General features: G+C 52.2%; 5 protein-coding genes across 5 annotated transcripts; 4 read left to right on the top strand and 1 right to left on the bottom strand.

The window, feature by feature from the left end:
- Window positions 1–832: 832 nt before the first annotated feature.
- On the top strand, window positions 833–3,054 carry AA0111_g6647 (putative dipeptidyl-peptidase 5; the record flags this gene model as incomplete). Its single annotated transcript, XM_028652892.1, has 2 exons — window positions 833–897; window positions 951–3,054. The coding sequence occupies 2 exons, from the start codon at window positions 833–835 to the stop codon at window positions 3,052–3,054; spliced, it is 2,169 nt and encodes a 722-aa protein (XP_028505793.1).
- Window positions 3,055–5,241: 2,187 nt separating this feature from the next.
- On the top strand, window positions 5,242–7,235 carry AA0111_g6648 (putative peptide transporter ptr2; the record flags this gene model as incomplete). Its single annotated transcript, XM_028652893.1, has 3 exons — window positions 5,242–5,545; window positions 5,599–6,075; window positions 6,127–7,235. 3 exons carry the CDS (start codon window positions 5,242–5,244, stop codon window positions 7,233–7,235), a joined length of 1,890 nt encoding a protein of 629 aa, XP_028505656.1.
- A 2,226-nt stretch (window positions 7,236–9,461) lies between these two features.
- On the top strand, window positions 9,462–9,887 carry AA0111_g6649 (hypothetical protein; the record flags this gene model as incomplete). The annotated part of the gene is made up of 1 exon (XM_028652894.1): window positions 9,462–9,887. The coding sequence occupies one exon, from the start codon at window positions 9,462–9,464 to the stop codon at window positions 9,885–9,887; it is 426 nt and encodes a 141-aa protein (XP_028505657.1).
- A 2,483-nt stretch (window positions 9,888–12,370) lies between these two features.
- AA0111_g6650 (hypothetical protein) lies at window positions 12,371–12,571 on the bottom strand (the record flags this gene model as incomplete). Its single annotated transcript, XM_028652896.1, has 1 exon — window positions 12,371–12,571. One exon carries the CDS (start codon window positions 12,569–12,571, stop codon window positions 12,371–12,373), a length of 201 nt encoding a protein of 66 aa, XP_028505738.1.
- A 2,046-nt stretch (window positions 12,572–14,617) lies between these two features.
- On the top strand, window positions 14,618–16,404 carry AA0111_g6651 (hypothetical protein; the record flags this gene model as incomplete). The annotated part of the gene is made up of 3 exons (XM_028652897.1): window positions 14,618–14,672; window positions 14,730–15,991; window positions 16,042–16,404. 3 exons carry the CDS (start codon window positions 14,618–14,620, stop codon window positions 16,402–16,404), a joined length of 1,680 nt encoding a protein of 559 aa, XP_028505737.1.
- Window positions 16,405–17,282: the final 878 nt, after the last annotated feature.

Here is a 17,282-nt window from a genome sequence, read left to right on the forward strand (position 1 = left end):
ACCCATCACGACATGCGCCATCAGCCAACGCGAAGAAGCAGCTGCATCGATGGAGTATGCATATCTAAGCCAGGCAAGGCAGGTGCAGATCGCCAATTTGCTCACGGAAGATAGAAGAACATCAGGCGCGCCGGCAGGCCCGAAGCAGACCGAGGCAGTCCGTGCAAGTCCAGCACGTCCAGCCTCTCTCTTTTGTGAGGCAGCATACAAGCGGCACAGCAAGGCCGCAACTGGCTATCGATGAGTAAGAATAGAGAGGACAATCGTGTTGGACTTTTCATCGACCTGCCTGTTTCGGCGCGCCGTTTTATCCGCCACCACCGGTTCAGTGGAGACGGCGCGACTTGGCACAGCCGCCACTAATCTGGGCGAGAGCTTTGCTGGGGCTTTGGTGAGCTTCACGTGAGGGCTGCATGAACACGGCCGCCAAGCTTGAGCCACGACTGCGGGACATGTGGGCCGAGTCGCGATAGGACGAGCAGAAACATGCTTTCTTAGGAACCCACCGACGGCGAGCTTGTTTGTGCGCCCGCAGCTCTAGCCCCGAAGAGGAAGGAGACATCGCGAACAGCGTCCATCTTTCCACATGTTTGGTATAGCAGCTACCGCATTGCAGGGCCAGCATGATGGCATCACCGAGTGCGCAGCCAACTGGGAGCGCTGTCACTGCCAGGTACCAGTCCCGAATGCAACGTGAACCCCGCTGGTAAATATCGTCGGGCCAGGGTCTACTCAGCTGTTCGTCGTACAAATAAGCGGCATGCCCTTCTGGAGCTTTGCTTGACCACCGACCGTGTCCAATTGAGCTTTTACGAAGCTGGTCGCATACAATATGGCTCGTTACCTCAGTGTTGCCGCAGCTTTGGCTGCCACCGGCGCCTGTGCCTTGACACCTGAGTAAGCCCACCATTGCACTGATTCTCCTGCGCATCAACTAACAATAGAAATAGAGGACTCCTCAGCAACGTCCGCCGTGGCGCCGCTGACCCAAGTCCCGATGGCTCCGTCGCTCTGTTCTCGTACTCCCAGTACTCCTTTGAGGAGCATGGCAGCGCAGGCTCGGGCATGAACTTGATCGACCTCAAGACCGGCGAGATCACCAAGTCCGGCTTGAACGCCAGCGAGATCAACGAAGTCGCCTGGATCCCTGGCAGCGAGACTGGTATCATCTACATCAATGGCACCAACGAGGAGGTCCCAGGTGGTGTCACCCTGTGGATTGGTGACATCAAGAGCCCCAACATGAGCACCATGGTCGCTTCTCTGGATGCTCCATACAACGGTCTCAAGGTTGCAAAGACCTCGACCGGAGACATGCACTTCTTGGTCAACTGCATGGCTTACCCCAACGGCACAGCTGTCAACCCAGAGACCGAAGTCACCCCGGTGACTACTGCTCGCTACTACTCGGACATCTACGTCCGCCACTGGGACACTTGGCTAACCAAGAACCGCTACAACCTCTTTGCCGGAACTCTTTCCGCAAACGCCAGCTACGCCCTGTCCGGTGCTGGAATGAGGAACGTGCAGAAGGGCATCAACTTCACCACCACTCAGCCCGAGACTCCCATCCAGCCGTTTGGTGACTCCAGCGACTACGACATCAGCCCTGATGGTTCCATGTACGCTTTCGTGAGCAAGGCTCCTCAGCTCAACAAGGCCAACTACACTGCCTCATACACCTATGTTGGTGCTTTTGCGTCTTCTGACGCTCCCGTCGCTTTCAACGGTCCCGACTCCGAGGCCGCTAAGGCTGGCCACCAGGGTGCTTCTGGTCTTCCTTCCTTCTCCACCGACAGCAGCAAGCTCGCCTACGTGCAGCAGGACGAGGACTACTACGAGTCCGACAGGTGGATTCTGTACACCGTCGACGTTGCTGTCGAAGGTACTGGTGTCGCTGTCAGCAACTGGAAGTCTTTGAGTGCTGGTTTCGACCGCTGGGTTCAGGGACCCATTACCTGGGCTCACGACGACTCGTCCATCTACGCCACAGCCGATGACTACGCTCGCGTCAAGATCTTCAACTTCCCCATTACCGCTGACGAGAGCTTCGTTCCTGAGCCCATGACCTCCAACACCTCTGTCTCGACTTTCGCGCTCCTTCCCGACGGTTCGCTGTTTGTCGCCGCCACCGCCATCTGGACTCCCAACGAGTGGTACATCCTCGCTGACGGAAAGAAGACCACTCTCCTCGACGCGTCTCAGGTTGATCCCAACCTTGCTGGTCTCGGATCGCACACCGTTTCCGAGATCTTCTTCAACGGCTCCAACCCCGAGCTCAAGCAACAGCTCCACGCCTACGTCGTCAAGCCCACCTTCTACCAGGAGAACGTAACGTACCCGCTCGCCTTCTACATTCACGGTGGTCCCCAAGGTAACTGGGGCAACAGCTGGTCCAACCGCTGGAACCCTCAGGTCTGGGCTGACCAGGGCTACATCATCGTCGCCCCCAACCCAACTGGATCTACCAGTTTCGGACAGTTCCTTACCGACTCTATCCAGGGTCAATGGGGTAACTGGCCTTACCACGATTTGGTTAACGCTTGGAACTATGTCAACACCAGCATGCCATGGATCGACACCAAGAACGGTATCGCGGCCGGTGCTTCTTACGGTGGTTACATGACCAACTGGATCCAGGCTAACGACCTCGGCAACGAGTTCAAGTGCCTTGTCACCCACGACGGTATTTCCAACACTGAGGGAGCATGGGCTTCTGAGGAACTCTGGTTCATCCGCCACGACTACAACGGCAGCATCTGGGACTCTGGCGCGTACCGCGAGTGGAACCCCCAGAACCACATTGCCAACTGGTCTACTCCACAGTTTGTCATCCACAACACTCTTGACTACCGCCTGCCTGAGAGCGACGGTCTGAGCTTGTTCAACATCCTCCAGGCCCGCGGTATCCCATCTAGGTTCCTCAACTTCCCTGACGAGAACCACTGGGTGCTCAAGCAGGAGAACAGCTTGTTCTGGCACACTGAGATCTTCAACTGGATCAACCACTGGTCCAAGGGTGAGCCTTTGGACGACCTGCCAATCGGTAACTAGGGTGGTTATCTTTGTGCGACTGGTGGAACAAGAGAAAGTTGCGAAGGCGGCTTTGCTCTTGTAGCATTAATGAATACCCATTGATGAACGATTAATGATAATATATTATTGACAAATTCTACTTTCCCAAACACTACAGTGAATTTGCGCCTGTGTCCTGAGTTGTGGATTCACGAGTTCCTCTACCTGGTGGGTCCATCTTCCAGCATCGTGATTGAAGTCGTATACTAGTTCCGAGCCAAAGTGGTACCTTGCAAGCTACAGGCCTCCCAGGATGCATAATACCGATGTATGGGAAAGACCAAAGTCCATCTGCACCTACCTAGCCCACCGAATAAGGTTACCAACCTTGATAGCTGTGCGGAGTAGTGGTATGCGCTCCTGATATCCAAGTAATTTTAGTAGCTCATGGTTATCGATATACCTGGCTAACGATCATACTATCCGAACTGACATGGTCGCGCAACATGTGTGAGCGTTGGTGCTACATACGCAAGAGCATGGACTCTAGGCATCAAGCGTCGCTCCCACTACCCGGCGGCTGGTATCCAGCGGCTCTACTACCCAGGAATAACCGCGTCTGTCCAGGTACGTACCTATTCCCGGGCGGGGCATGCGCAGGCTGCTGGCCCCATCTTGGCATTTTGATATGCTTTCGGTTCCCGGCAACAACTGCATGCTGCACTAATGAGTGTGCCTCGACAATATGCTGATACGCCAACAAAATGACTCGGTTATCCCACCGCGTGTGCATCGTTCGATTCGACACCCACATCAAGATTCCAGAAGCTTTCCTCGTGAAGTCTACTGCTGTATGAGGGGCGAGGAGAGATAAGCAGCCGCCATTGCCACCCTGCCAAGCCGCATCCTCGACTGTTCTGTAATTATCGAGAGATCCTACTACGCCTCGATATGTTGGTGTGTGTATGTGTGTGGAAGGATCGCCAGGTGATTCCTTCTGACAAACAGCCCATGCCAAGAGGAACGGAAAACAGCGGGTCATCAACGGTGGAATGTTCACAAGGTTGTGATGGGGTGCCAAAATGTGCCATGCTGCTGGGCGAGGTAAAGCTTCCGCTGACAGAAGCGAAGCCTTGCGCCAACCAGCATATGGGTTTCTTCGGTGCTCTTGTCTTCTTTCGTCACGTTTTCATCTAGCCTAGGAGATAAGCGTATGGGTATGGTTATGCCAATGCTGGTGCCATGTCTTCGAGAAAGCGATAGAGCGTGTGCGCTAGGTTAAGGTGGGAGGGATAACGCGATACTTGATTGGTGTGCTCATGTAAAGCTCTACGGAAATATGCTGCCGCGTCGTTGAGCTGCCTGTTCGGGTTTGGTGGAGTTACATCGCATGCAAACGAAGTTTGTTTCATGGTGTGGGGAGCAGCCAAGGCGAGAAAACGCCCAGCGGGACGGAAGGCTGGGCGCCATGGCGGAGCGGCAGCAGTCTTCGGCGGTGATGGAAGTGATGACACATGCCTTTCTTCGACACAATGGGCGGGCCGACCTCTTTCATCGTCGTCGATACCAGTGTCTTCCATGTAAAGACCATGTATGACTTTTTCACGGCCTGTCACTCCGCATATGTAAGCCTGTGTGCGCATGTGCGCTTTCGCATCGCCCTGCGGCGTGGTGTCATGGCACAGCATGTCGTCCAGATAAGAAAGAGCTAGGGGTATCACCCGTATGAATGGTCGGAATCATCAATGCAAAGCGTGATCAGCAACGCTGCCAAGTACCGAAGCACTCAATCGATGTTGTCGCATGCGCCGAAATACCCATTTCCCATGGAGCTTGGCCAGCCGAAGCCCTGCAAAGACGGGTACTAAGCTCTAAACTGTAGTCTTGCTTTCGGCATCGCCCAACCGCCCAGACTTTGCCCAGTCACCGGCTGGTGATAAGACGGGCTTCGCGAAATGGCCTCTCGAGTCTGTATGGGTCGACCGCCGGCCTGGGGCAACTAGTTGAATCCCTGACAAAGTGGTGGAGTGTACCCACACCAGACACCTGCTCGAAAGAGAGACAGTCAAGGAATACCAAGACGGCGCTTGAAAAGAGCACATTTGCCGCTCGTGTGTTACAGGAAGTGCGGGCTACGACTATAATTGCAGTCGACTGCCCGTTTCCCTGCTGTTCAGCAGCAGCTCATTCTTTTTCCCCGTTCAACCTCATCCCTGTCTGCTAGTCATGACGACGAACGCTGCATCCAACGCCGTGGACATGGCCATGTCCAACGAGCCCGCCAAGGCTGCTATGCCTCTGTACGAGGTCGATGAGAAGCGTGCCCTCTCGGATGAACGCACGCCATCGACTCTCAGCCATCAGCCCCATGACCCCGATGTCTTTGATGCAGACTTGGAAGGCGAGGAACCCACGGAGGAAGACTTGAAGACACTCCGTCGTGTATCCGGAAAGATTCCATGGACTGCCTTCACCATTGCGTTCGTCGAGCTTTGCGAGCGTTTCGGATACTACGGTTGCCAGGTGTTGTGTACGTCATTGCCCATCAACATACTCTAACCAAAGCGCTGACTTCTTTCCAAGACACCAACTTCATTCAACAGGACCTTCCTGTGATCGATGGCGTCGTACAATCCACTGGTCGCGATCCACGTGAAGAGGGTCAACCAGGTGCGCTTGGCATGGGTCAGCGTGCTTCCTTCGGTATCGGACAGTTCAACTCTTTCTGGGCGTACACCACTCCCATTATCGGTGCCATCATCGCCGACGAATACCTCGGTCGTTTCAACACCATCTTCATCGCCATTGCCTTCTCTATCTTGGGCCATATCTTGCTCATCATCTCCGCCATTCCCCCTGTGCTCACTAGCGGCAATGCAATTGGACCTTTCATCCTGGGTGTCATCACCCTTGGTTTCGGAACTGGAGCATTCAAGGCCAACATCTCCCCACTGATTGCTGAACAATACCGCCAGACCAAGCCGCGTGTCATCAAGGATCCCAAGACTGGCGAGCGTGTCATCTCTGACCCCAACATCACACTCTCCCGTATCTTCTTGTGTAAGTCATCACCCGCTGGCACACAGGGACCAGTCCACTAACATAGCTCAGACTTCTACATGTTCATCAACATTGGTTCCCTCACTGGACAACTGTCCATGGTGTACGTCGAGAAGTATGTTGGTTTCTGGTGCGCGTGGCTGCTACCCACCATCATGTTCTGCTTCTGCCCCGTCGTTCTTTGGACCTGCAGGAACAAGTACCACCGCACTCCCCCCACTGGTTCCGTCCTCATCCGCGCAATCAAGGTCCTGAAGCTTGCCACCAAGGGCAAGTGGTCTATCAACCCCGTTACCACGCGCAAGAACTTCAAGAGCGAGCGTTTCTGGGAGGACGTCAAGCCCAGCCATCTCGGTGCGAACAAGCCTGGTTGGATGCAGTTCGACGACGCTTGGGTTGACCAGGTTGCTCGTGGTCTGCGTGCGTGCTCTTGCTTTACCTGGATCCCGCTCTACTGGCTGTCATACAACCAGATGAACAACAACCTTACCTCGCAAGCTGCCACAATGACACGTAACGGTGTCCCCAACGATGTCATCACCAACCTTAACCCCATCTCTCTCGTCATCTTCATCCCTATCGTAGACAACTTCCTCTACCCCGCTCTCCGCAAGGCAAACATTCGCTTCACTCCCATCAAGCGTATCGCTTTCGGTTTCATCCTTGCGTCTTTCGCCATGGTCTCCGCTGCCGTTATCCAGCACTACATCTATGCCGAGGGCCCCTGCGGAAAGTACATGAACAGCTGCGACGACCCAGCCCCACTTAACGTCTGGACCCAAGCCGTTCCGTACGTTCTCGTCGGATTCTCCGAGATCTTCACATCTATTACTGGACTCGAGTTTGCCTTTACGAAAGCACCCAAGAACATGCGTTCGCTGGTCACCTCTTACTGGCATTTCATGTCTGCCTTCTCCAACGCGCTTGGCCAGGCGTTCGTGTCGCTATCCGAAGACCCATTGTTGGTTTGGAACTACACGACTGTTGCCATCTTGGCATTCATCGGTGGTATCCTCTTCTGGTTCCACCAGCGCAAGACGGATAAGCAGGAAGACATCCTCAACATGCTTCCGGACTCGAACTACATTGGCAAGGACCGAAGACACAGTGTTGAGGAGGGTATTGCTGGACACAACATCGAGGCGCATGTGCGCACTTAGGTTGTGATCGTGCGCAGCATGATGCGATACGTTGATGTTTACGAGCGTGGGTACTGAGGGTGGCTTTACCTGTGGATCTGTTATGATCGATGATACCTATTTGACTTCCAGACTGGAAGCTAATTAATATACGAGTCTTTCACTTACTTCATATGCCTACTTTTCGTCTTATGCTGATCGTGCGCCATATCATGTTTCGTTGCATCGAAGACGACTCTCCTCAATCACGCTAATGTACAGGGGGGCTTTAGTATATACGGGCGGAATTTTGAGCCACTGTTGCCTTGCGTGCTCGTTCCGCGTAACGCCGCAGGATCGCACCCTTGCTAGTCATGCGCCAGCGACATCGGAAGCGAGACGTGAGTGAGGTGAACACAAGCCTTAGCCTCAACAACAAGGTCTGACCTATTGCTTGGAACCCTTTTGGCGCCTGCGTACGCTCTTGGTAGTCAGCAAACTCTCAATGTGGTTCTTGGGTCGATCTGTCAGCCGCGATGACGATACGGGCGAATTACTTTCACGTTCGGAGGATCTACCCAAGGCATCTCAATTTTGACTTGGAAAGAACAACGTAGAGTAAAGACTGCGAAGTAAATCTACACTGGTGGGGTTGGGTTGGATACGAAAGTTGCGGTTCAAGCTTATACGTACGTGCCTTTGACTACGGCAAGCTTGGGTCCTCGTTACAACATGTTTGACTTGGTGTGTTCAACACAGACACACAATCCGGCACTGGCGCGCAACACTCTTCTGTCTATCGCTACTCATGTCTATTGTACTTGCGCACTACTATATAAAATGCTGCATAAGCTATTGGTCGCTTTATATCTCCATATATCTGGTGCAGCATGTGCCAACTCGTTATGTCGAGGTTATGAGACCATTGAAGGCACCAAACGCTGCTCAGTGCGAAGCGAAAACGAGCCCTAGAAGCCACGTTATGAACGTCTTCTTCATGTACATGCTAGCCTCTGCGCATGTGTGACTGGTGCGTGGCGAGATTGAGTATTGCCCTATGCTCTATGCTCACCGAGTGGATCTCATCCTCAGGTTCAGTGTAGTCATGTACACATCTATCCGGTATTCGATCTAGGGGACAAGGCGCCAGCATACAACGTTGACGTCGCCATCAGACAGATGATTCTGTGGACATCTATGCCCTACTAAGATAGCCCACAACTTCTTACGCATGAGCATCTTTCAGATTGTATACGCCAAACTATGCGCGAATAACGTTGGCCAGATTTCAGGATCGGCATCGAGAGGAAACGAGCCTGTGGGTAAGAGGTTGACGGATGCGGTCGGTTCAGGGAAGATCGGTGGGCCGAGGGTAGACGACGGTTGTGGGCTGCGGAGAAGCGTGCGGGCCGTGTGGGGTGTCGATTCTTATGACGTTGACGTTCGAAGCCATGGCCAAGCGTTGCGTCGAGAGTGGGTCGATTGAGGAGAAAAAGAGGCGCGCGGTGCGAAGCGTGGGATGTGAAGTGGTGTGTGCCTTGATACCACCATGGAGACGCGTCTTCGAACGCGCCAAGGCCCGTCCCACTCGTGCCGTCATAGTGGCTTCTCCGTAACGTCGACGTGTGCCCCTACACACATCCCACGACAATACGTTCTTAAAGCAAAAAAGTAATAAAGAGATATCACAAGCACATTCGTTGAATCGATCCACCAGAAAGTGCAGTAGCGCCGCGATTGTGTCGAGCCTCATGATCCCCTCTGGTGAGCGCTTATGGCCTGCTCGAGTATATCCAGCGCTGTGGTTCCTTATGTTGATGGGCTCCTCGACAGAAGGTCGTATCAATGCTTGGCGTCTCACTTCACTTTTCAAATCGCATCTTGCTTATAGATACCTTTCCGTTGTAGTGTGTAGCGGCGTAAGTTGTCCGGGAGACGGTATGGAAGGAGGGCGTCAGTATCCACGTGAGCTACAACAACATGAGCGACGGAAACTGCAAGGTAATCACAGATATCCGTGAAGCCACCTTCGGACGAGGCAAAAGATTCATCATACTTCTCACCGAAGTCATTTCGACATCACCGTGGCGACTTAGCCTGATTCACTTCGAAGCTCGCGCAGTTGACTCACAGACCAAAGCAAACGCTGAACCGTGAGAGACGCAAGACCGAGAGCAGCAACTTAAATAAATTCCTAAAGCTCCTCGCAGATCATCATCATCACTAAGACCTCAGTACCAACATCCAATTCTGTATACCGCTACAGCAATGGACGAAGTATCAAGTGATACCGATATCAGCATAACATCAGTTCGCTCATCCTTCCTCTCAAACTCCAACCCGCCTTCTCCTCCGCCCACCTTCCTCACCGTCTATCAACTCAGCCTCGTATCAGCCCATAAATCTTGCGGCGACCGCGTCAACAGTCTTATGAACACTGTCGTCGACCTCGAGATCAGCGTGCGACGCGAGCGCGATGAACCGGGCCTCCGATACCTTGTGGAAGAGCTGGATAAGGCGCAAGAGGAATTGGTACTGTACAGAGACGGCAAGCGAAAGAAGGAGAAGGAAATCAAAAAAGAGGAGAAGAAATTGAAGTTGATAGCGGGAACTGAGTCGATCATAGCGAAGAGGCAGTTGGACGAGATGGGAATGCATATGAGTAAGGAGAGAACAGTGCTCTGTCTGCGTTGATAGTGTAGCTGGCCGAAACATGCTTGCTGTGGATCGCAACACGAAGCGTATTGTGCTTAGTTCAATTGGACCTTGAGCTGCTTTAAGAACCACGAGTTGCGGCAGATATAATGAAAAGACACAAGTGAATTGCAAACAAAGCTCGTTGTGGACTTCATCAACGCACCATTGTTCATAAGAGGAAGTATATCGTTAACCTCGACGAGCAGAATGGGACGGGCTGAGTAATCGGTCAGGACCAAAAGGTTGAGATTATAGATGTATACAGGGTGATTTTACAGGTATTAGGATACAGAGGTCAACAGTTCGAAGTACATAATGCTGCCGGAGCAAAAAGAAACAGAGCCCAAAGCGGCACGCTATGGCTGATTGGTGTTTTCGTGTCGGTCTCCGTTGTGTGCTTCTTCAAATTCGAACATCGGATGTACCACTTCTCCCCAGCACCACAAACATGTCTTAGTTCCATCTTGTCGTCCGCATGCGCAACGCTCTTTTTGGTCAACAAAGGATGCGTCAAGATCATGTTCTTCCGTTTCGTAGCAGCGCAGGCACAACCACCGGTCAAGAAAGTGATTGCGTAAAGTGCACTGGCATTGAGAAGCTTGAGGACTCTCTTGACCCTGGGTCGCGATGGATGGCCGGCATTCATCGCAGAACCATCGTTTCCGCTGCTCTGTCGTTTGGTATAAAGCTCGAAGGACCGGCGAAGGATGAGCGACGCTCGAAGACGCTGATGCAGCCAACGTGTGGCTACCGAGATCCATTTCTAGAAGATCTTCGACGCTTTCAGGTAGACCAAAGCTATCTTCCTCAAACGGAACGTCGATGAAGCCTTGATCATGATATGGTGCTTGCAGACTGTTTGAAGGATCCTGCCACTGCGACCCAGCTTCGTCACTATCCATGTGATGTGGGCTGAGGATTGGCACCTCGAGAGGTGACAGCAGAATGAAGCCGCTGAAGTTGGGCAGTTCATCCTCATCGCAAGGTGTTTCGTATATGCTCTGGTAGACGCAGTGAATGCGACATTCGTCGCAAGTGCTGACTTTACATCTGGCACAGGGCCGGCACTCTGTGGTAGACTCTTTTGCTCCACACTTTATGGTTTCAGTACAATCATAAGCGTAGAAGAAAGTAGACTTCTTGTGACGCTTGTTGCGGACATGTACACCTCGACCGGAGCATTTGAGCTTCCCTAGCAAATTTTCTAGGCTACCAGGTTGTGGTAAGATCGCTTCATGGGTGGATCTTGAGCATAATAACAGTGCCAGTAAGTCGTCTGGATATAGGCTGGATACGATCATTTCCAGTAAGCCATACTGGTGGAAGACCTCCATGATTGGACACCTTTGTCTGGACTCGGCCGGACTATTATTCCGGGTCTTCTTGTGGGCCTCGATTAGCTTGCACCCTGGCCTCTTACGCTTCAGCGTCTCCATAGTCTTTGAGTTGTGATAGTCTTGTTTCTAGATGTTCTCTACTTCCGTCGTCCTACCGGTTGATACGTGTTGGCCCAATGATCAGGGAGCGGATGAAATCTTGTTACTTCTGAAGAACAATGAGCGGGGACAACAAGGATAGTAGAGTTTATGTTGAAGTCATCGTGGGCCAGCAAATCCGGAGTGAGAGTACCGGCTCATGAGTACGGGCAAGTCCGCACGACGACGGGAAACGCATCTCAAGGCGACGTACTTGTCTCACACGCTACAGCGTGTATATAGCCTTCCGCGCTTCCGATAGCGCTTAGCAGCCTACAATGTCCAGATCTGGGTCCATCTTGGCGTTGTGTAGGTGACGATGTTGTGGAGAAGCTGCACGAACGGGAAGAAATTGAAAATGGCGCAGTGTTACCAACGCTTAGCAGTAAAGTGGGGCCTGTACTTGTGAAGCAAGGCGCCTCGTTGAGCATGAAAGAAGATGGAAATGTCCTTAGTCTCGTCTATTTTGTGCATCGTGAAATGAAAAGTGCGATGCCGGAGAATTACGGGACCACGTTCCGGTGATGGCCGATTGACGAATGAGCGGCGATGACACAATAGTGCCTCGGTGATTGCTTCTTCCCGTTCCTCTCACCCATTTTCCAATAAGCGATATATCACGACAATCGTGTATTACCTCTTCAGTGCTGCTTGCCTTCATCTCACCGCATGCTGTTCGCAGATATAGCATCTTGCGAGTTAGTCTGCAGTATATGTTTACGCGACGCTACATCTCAACCCTTCTTTTTCTGGTTGCATTCACTCAAGACAATGACTTCACGAAAAAAGCCATTAGCCCGCCTAAACTTTTAGTCAATGATTCCCCATCACGGTAGAGTTGCTTGGATGGAGCAGTAGTTTGATTGATTCCGTCTCCTCATCTAACTTCACTATTGATTCGAGATTCTCTCGTTGATCACGTCGCAAGCCTCCTTGCTCTAGTTCTGATGTTCCAATATCACGATGATACCAATGTCGTCTGCTCGCTGCCACTTCGAGTCGTCCTCATTTCTTCTCGTCGGGAATGGAGTAGCAGCAACCGATGTCGAGCACGTTGTAGAAAGTGCAGTCGCGCTGAACATAGAAGCCGCCCTTCTTGTAGCAAGTCGCTTTGGTCGTGCAGATACCGGATGGGTCTGATCTCCCACAAGGCGCTGGGTACGGATCTTTTGGCGCACCAAGGGCGAGAGACGTAATCGCAGCCATGATTATGAGAAGCTTCATTCTGAAATGCGATAACCGTTGGTGCACTGTTTTTCGTGGAGATGTTGGTGGTGATGCCTCGCGAAGATGTGTAGAGGTAAGTATGTCGACAACTTGGTATGTGACGGCTCTTGTTGTTACGAAACCCGACGGTTTATATATACAACAACACCGTATTTGCGACGCCGCTGACATAGCTGTAGAACACAATAGTGTTTCACTTCATCTGCAGTAAAGACCAGAATTAGCTGAGCCTACACGACCAGATACAAGATCCCAAGATCTGACCAATCCAGGCAGTTCCATGACCACTAGTCATCACATTTTGTTTTGCGTATCTCTAGCAGACATATTATCAGGTTATGCTCTGGGCCAATGTGAGCTTCCACCTGTGAACCTCGCGATAGCGCTCATATGCGTAAATTGCATCGCAGCTCTTAGCGAGAAGATCAATATATCTTCCCCGGATTCTCGTATTCCCCAGGACGTATGATAAGACCCCACATGCGAGCTAGACATTCTGCCATATGAAGGAGTTCGTACCGTCGTTTATGACCAGGATACCAGATACCTATGACGTCGCTGCATCTCGTGGCGCTAGACTCTATTATCTTGCCTTAACTACGATTCTGTCAAGGCGGAGGGACCGAGGATGTCAGTGATAGTTACAGCTGCAAGTTCAGATTCTCGCCACGTTGGACCCCTGCTTCACGCTCGCTCCCGGGATCCGGTTACTGTGTCAAACCACAGTGTAACACAAAAATTGCCAAGTATTCAATCCAGAATGAACTACTCCATATTCATTGGCTAGTGTTTTTTGCATCTTCGATCCCCGGATTGACTAGTAACAGTGCGGTGCTTTTGTTTCTGACTTTACTGCCTGATTGGGATTCGACATGGCCGTTGCCTCCAATGTGCGGCGTGATGATGTTGCATCACAGGAACACAGTGCGCCACCATCGGTCTAGCCCTTTGACAGATACAAGTCGGAGGCGACTCGAGATGGTGAGGCCCATGTCTGTACTCGTCCCCTGGGTTGGTTTCCAGCAAATGCCATCATGTCGTTTGTGAGTCTGGAACGCCAGCTCGTTCAGAGGCGCAGCTCAATCATCTGTCTCAGCTCGACGTGTTCCTCGAGGGGCTTGGGGGCCCTGGTTGACCAGCGGTTCCGCCGCGCCGAGTGCGATTGCAGCGACCAAAAGTTGGAAGAGCTACTAAAGGGATGTGCCGCTGTCTTGTAGACGACGGCAGTCGCACCAAAATAGTTCAAACATCGGTGCACTGATCCGAGGTTTGGTGCGCCCGCTGTCGGACACGCTAAAAATCGCGCAGTACGTCACGTACGCGCATTTGGCCAGGAAGTCAGCCTCACGTAGCTCTCCTGACAACACCGGACGTAGCCGTAAGGCTGTGGGTTACAGCAGGGTGGCCAGCGTCACCGTTGCCAAACGTGGATGCGCTATTAAAGATATTCCTGGTCGATTTGCTCGAACAGCGCATTGCACTGCACTCTCAACACAAATTTTCACTACACCAGGGCCCGTGTGCAACACCATGCCCGAAAAGAAGTTCGCTACGACACGCCCGGTAAGCTTCTAGAATGTCAGTAATCGAATCATATAACTGTTCGCTTATCTATACCGAGCACAGCCGGTCTTTCCATAGAAGCAGCTTTCTTCCACGGAGCTTCTAGCGCCGTGAAGTTTTTCGGGCAGACTAGCTGGCGTCAGGGACCGCCGGCGGTCAGCGGCGGCACTCAGCCATGATTGGTCGGCGCCGGCACCTCCAGTAGGCAGGATCAACCGACCTGCAGCCGCATCTCCACCTTTTGTTCCCAGCATCAGCCGCATCCATTCCCACGACATCATTCTGTATGGACTTTATATTTCTGTATTTCGTTTGATTGTCGTCTACTTCCGATAAACTCTCCACAAACGCCACCATTCTGCTGGTGCGTGAAACCCGACCCATCCGTGTCATGACGAGATGACGATATCCCGCGTCTCGTAAATACCGTCTATCCAAAGAGGCTAGTACCTTGGCCCCAGAATGGCCATGGCCCCACGGAAAGGAACGCGACGAGCGTGTGACCCTTGTTCTGTCAGTAAGTGTTGGATGCAGGTCAACTATCGTGACACAACTGACATTGCCTCTCTTCTAGGAAAAGTGCGATGTGATGGCAATCAGCCATGTGCCAGATGCGAAGCTGCTAGCTGGGACTGCACCTACTTGAAGACGCATGGGAAAAGCGGACCAAAAGGACCACGTCGGACTACAGAAGCCGCCATTAGGAGACTGCAAGAACGCAGCAAGGGGACCCATGACGATGGGTCAAGAAGCAACAGCGAGACGAGCTTTGATGCTGGAAGTCCGAGGACTACCGATTTGCCTTATTTGGACCCGATACCCTTGATGAGCGATTCCGATGTTGACCCCAAAGCCTGGCCGGATATTTTGAGCCCAACACTGTCCGCCATCCCCCAAGAGCCCCACAGAATATCGACTGCCTGCTTATCGCATTACCTGGACATCTACCAAGCACGTGGATATGGCATATGGCCAGTCGTCGATGCCGAAGCACTCACTGCACGGCTTTTGACTCATCCCGACGATTTGGAAGCCTACGCACTAGCCACTGCGATATGTGCTGCCATAGTCAGCCAATTCTCTATAGATGCCGAGCCAGGCAGTCCACTCGAGGGCCACTATCGCGTTCCAAGCGGCACGTTCGAATCAGAAGCAAAGAAAGCAAGGAACGAGTCCGATCACTTGGAGAATGTGACTATATTCTCCTTGCTAAGTAGCTTCTTCCTACACGTTTATTCAGCAAACGTTGGGCGAATGAACGCTTCCACGGTCCTCCTCGGCGAGGCCATTTTCAAGGCACACATCATAGGCTTACATAAACCGACACATTACGAGCTCATGAACGCCGAGCAAATACAGTATGCTTTGAGGGTCTACTGGCTTCTCTTCATCACAGAGCGAGCGCACTCCTTGCAGCACGATGTGCCAACGACATTGAAGCGAGCTCCCAATCTTCCCAGGCTAGAAGACTTACATGATGGATCAGTTACACCTGCGTTCGTCCAACTTTGTCGGCTGTTCAATATCCTAGATGTCACCATAACAGCTGAACCTGCAGCTGCGCGCCACGCTCTTGCATTAGCTCAGCAACAACTTAGCAGTGACGAAGACCCTCGCAGTCTTGAGAATGAGCTCCAGCGCGCAGATATCACAATGACTCAACAGTGGATGCGTATCTTCCTGTGGCAGCATGCTCTCAATGTAACGAACTTGAGCAGTCGCGCCAGTCAGGATGAGGAATTTTCGTTCCGTTTCCCCGCTAAGGTCGCCCAAAACGTTCTCAGTAATCTAAGTAGCCTCTCACGAGAAAGCGTCGAGGCGCATGGTCCAGGCATGGTACGCAACATCTCCCTGGGTGGCACAGGACATCACTGACATAATTGTAGGAGTCCAAGCTCTTCGACGTAGCCAACTCGCTTGCTGACGTTATGATGATCATGCCCTCGCTTAACCACGAGTCTCATTTCAACGTTGGTCCTAGAGATCTGATCCACTCACTAGCGCAAGTGCTCGCTTCCTTTCGTGGTGGCAACCCTGCTGTTATCAGCATATTGCAAGACAAGCTCACCATGCTTGGGCTATCCGCTGGGTCGCCACAGAAGTTGCTTGAGCTTTCGTCGCCAGAAGAAGAACACGAAGAATGGCACGATAGATCCATGTCTGCCCCTTCCACGTACCCGTCCTCAGCCGCCGACCCGTCAATGCCACCTCCACTCCAATCGAGTATGAGTATGGATAGAACATACTGATCTGTTCAACTCCATGAGCCAACATTCACGTAATTCGACTTTCCCGCGAAAGGCTGTGTATGCGGAGCACAGTCCCCCGCTACAACAGCCGATGCCTATAGGCTTTGTTGACCTAGTCTCGTAAGAAATACACAGTCCGTACACTGGTGCCTATCATCCAGGAGATCAAGACGGTGGATCATCCGAAGTTGTACAAGTGGAAAGCTTGTCGCCCAGAGGAAATGTACAAATCTAAGCAGACCGGCTTTCTACGCACAACCATATGTACGGTGCGAGGCTCTGAAGTACGACACGCATCCTGCCGATAAGCGAGGTTCCCTGTGGAAGAAGAAGAACATCATATCAAGGGTGCCTCCGGGACTGTGATTCGCGACAATGTGTCGAACCTCAAGAAAGGCGGGGACAGTGACGACGAGGTTGAGACGCACAGACGCTGACGTGACGGACACGGAGCCACCGGGATAAGAAACAACAATTGCAAGAGCGATGGAGAATCAGTCTCTTGATGCGATTGAGTTGGCATTGAAGCTGCAGATGCCGATGTGCAGTACGCGCATCAATTGGCTTCTTGCAGAAGAGGCGGCTCGACTGCTCTGTCCTGGAGATTACCCTGGTTTAGCAACCGGGACAGAACGAGTGACGATGCATGTCCATCGGGTGTCGAAGACAAGCAGCACTCTAGAGATTATCTCGGTGCATTGTTGATTCAATACCGTAGTTCTGACGCTCTGAGATGATCTCAAGTATGCGAGCTATTCGCCTGAGTAGATTCTGTCGCTAGGTATTTTCCAGCTAGGCCCATTACAATGAAAGCGTATATCAATTAGAAGCCTTGAGGTCCACGGATCAGGTTTGGGGAAGTGATGGAACGGGAGAAT

Source organism: Alternaria arborescens, assembly GCF_004154835.1.
Source record: "Alternaria arborescens strain FERA 675 chromosome Unknown contig_14, whole genome shotgun sequence".
In the NCBI taxonomy this organism is placed as follows: domain Eukaryota; kingdom Fungi; phylum Ascomycota; class Dothideomycetes; order Pleosporales; family Pleosporaceae; genus Alternaria; species Alternaria arborescens.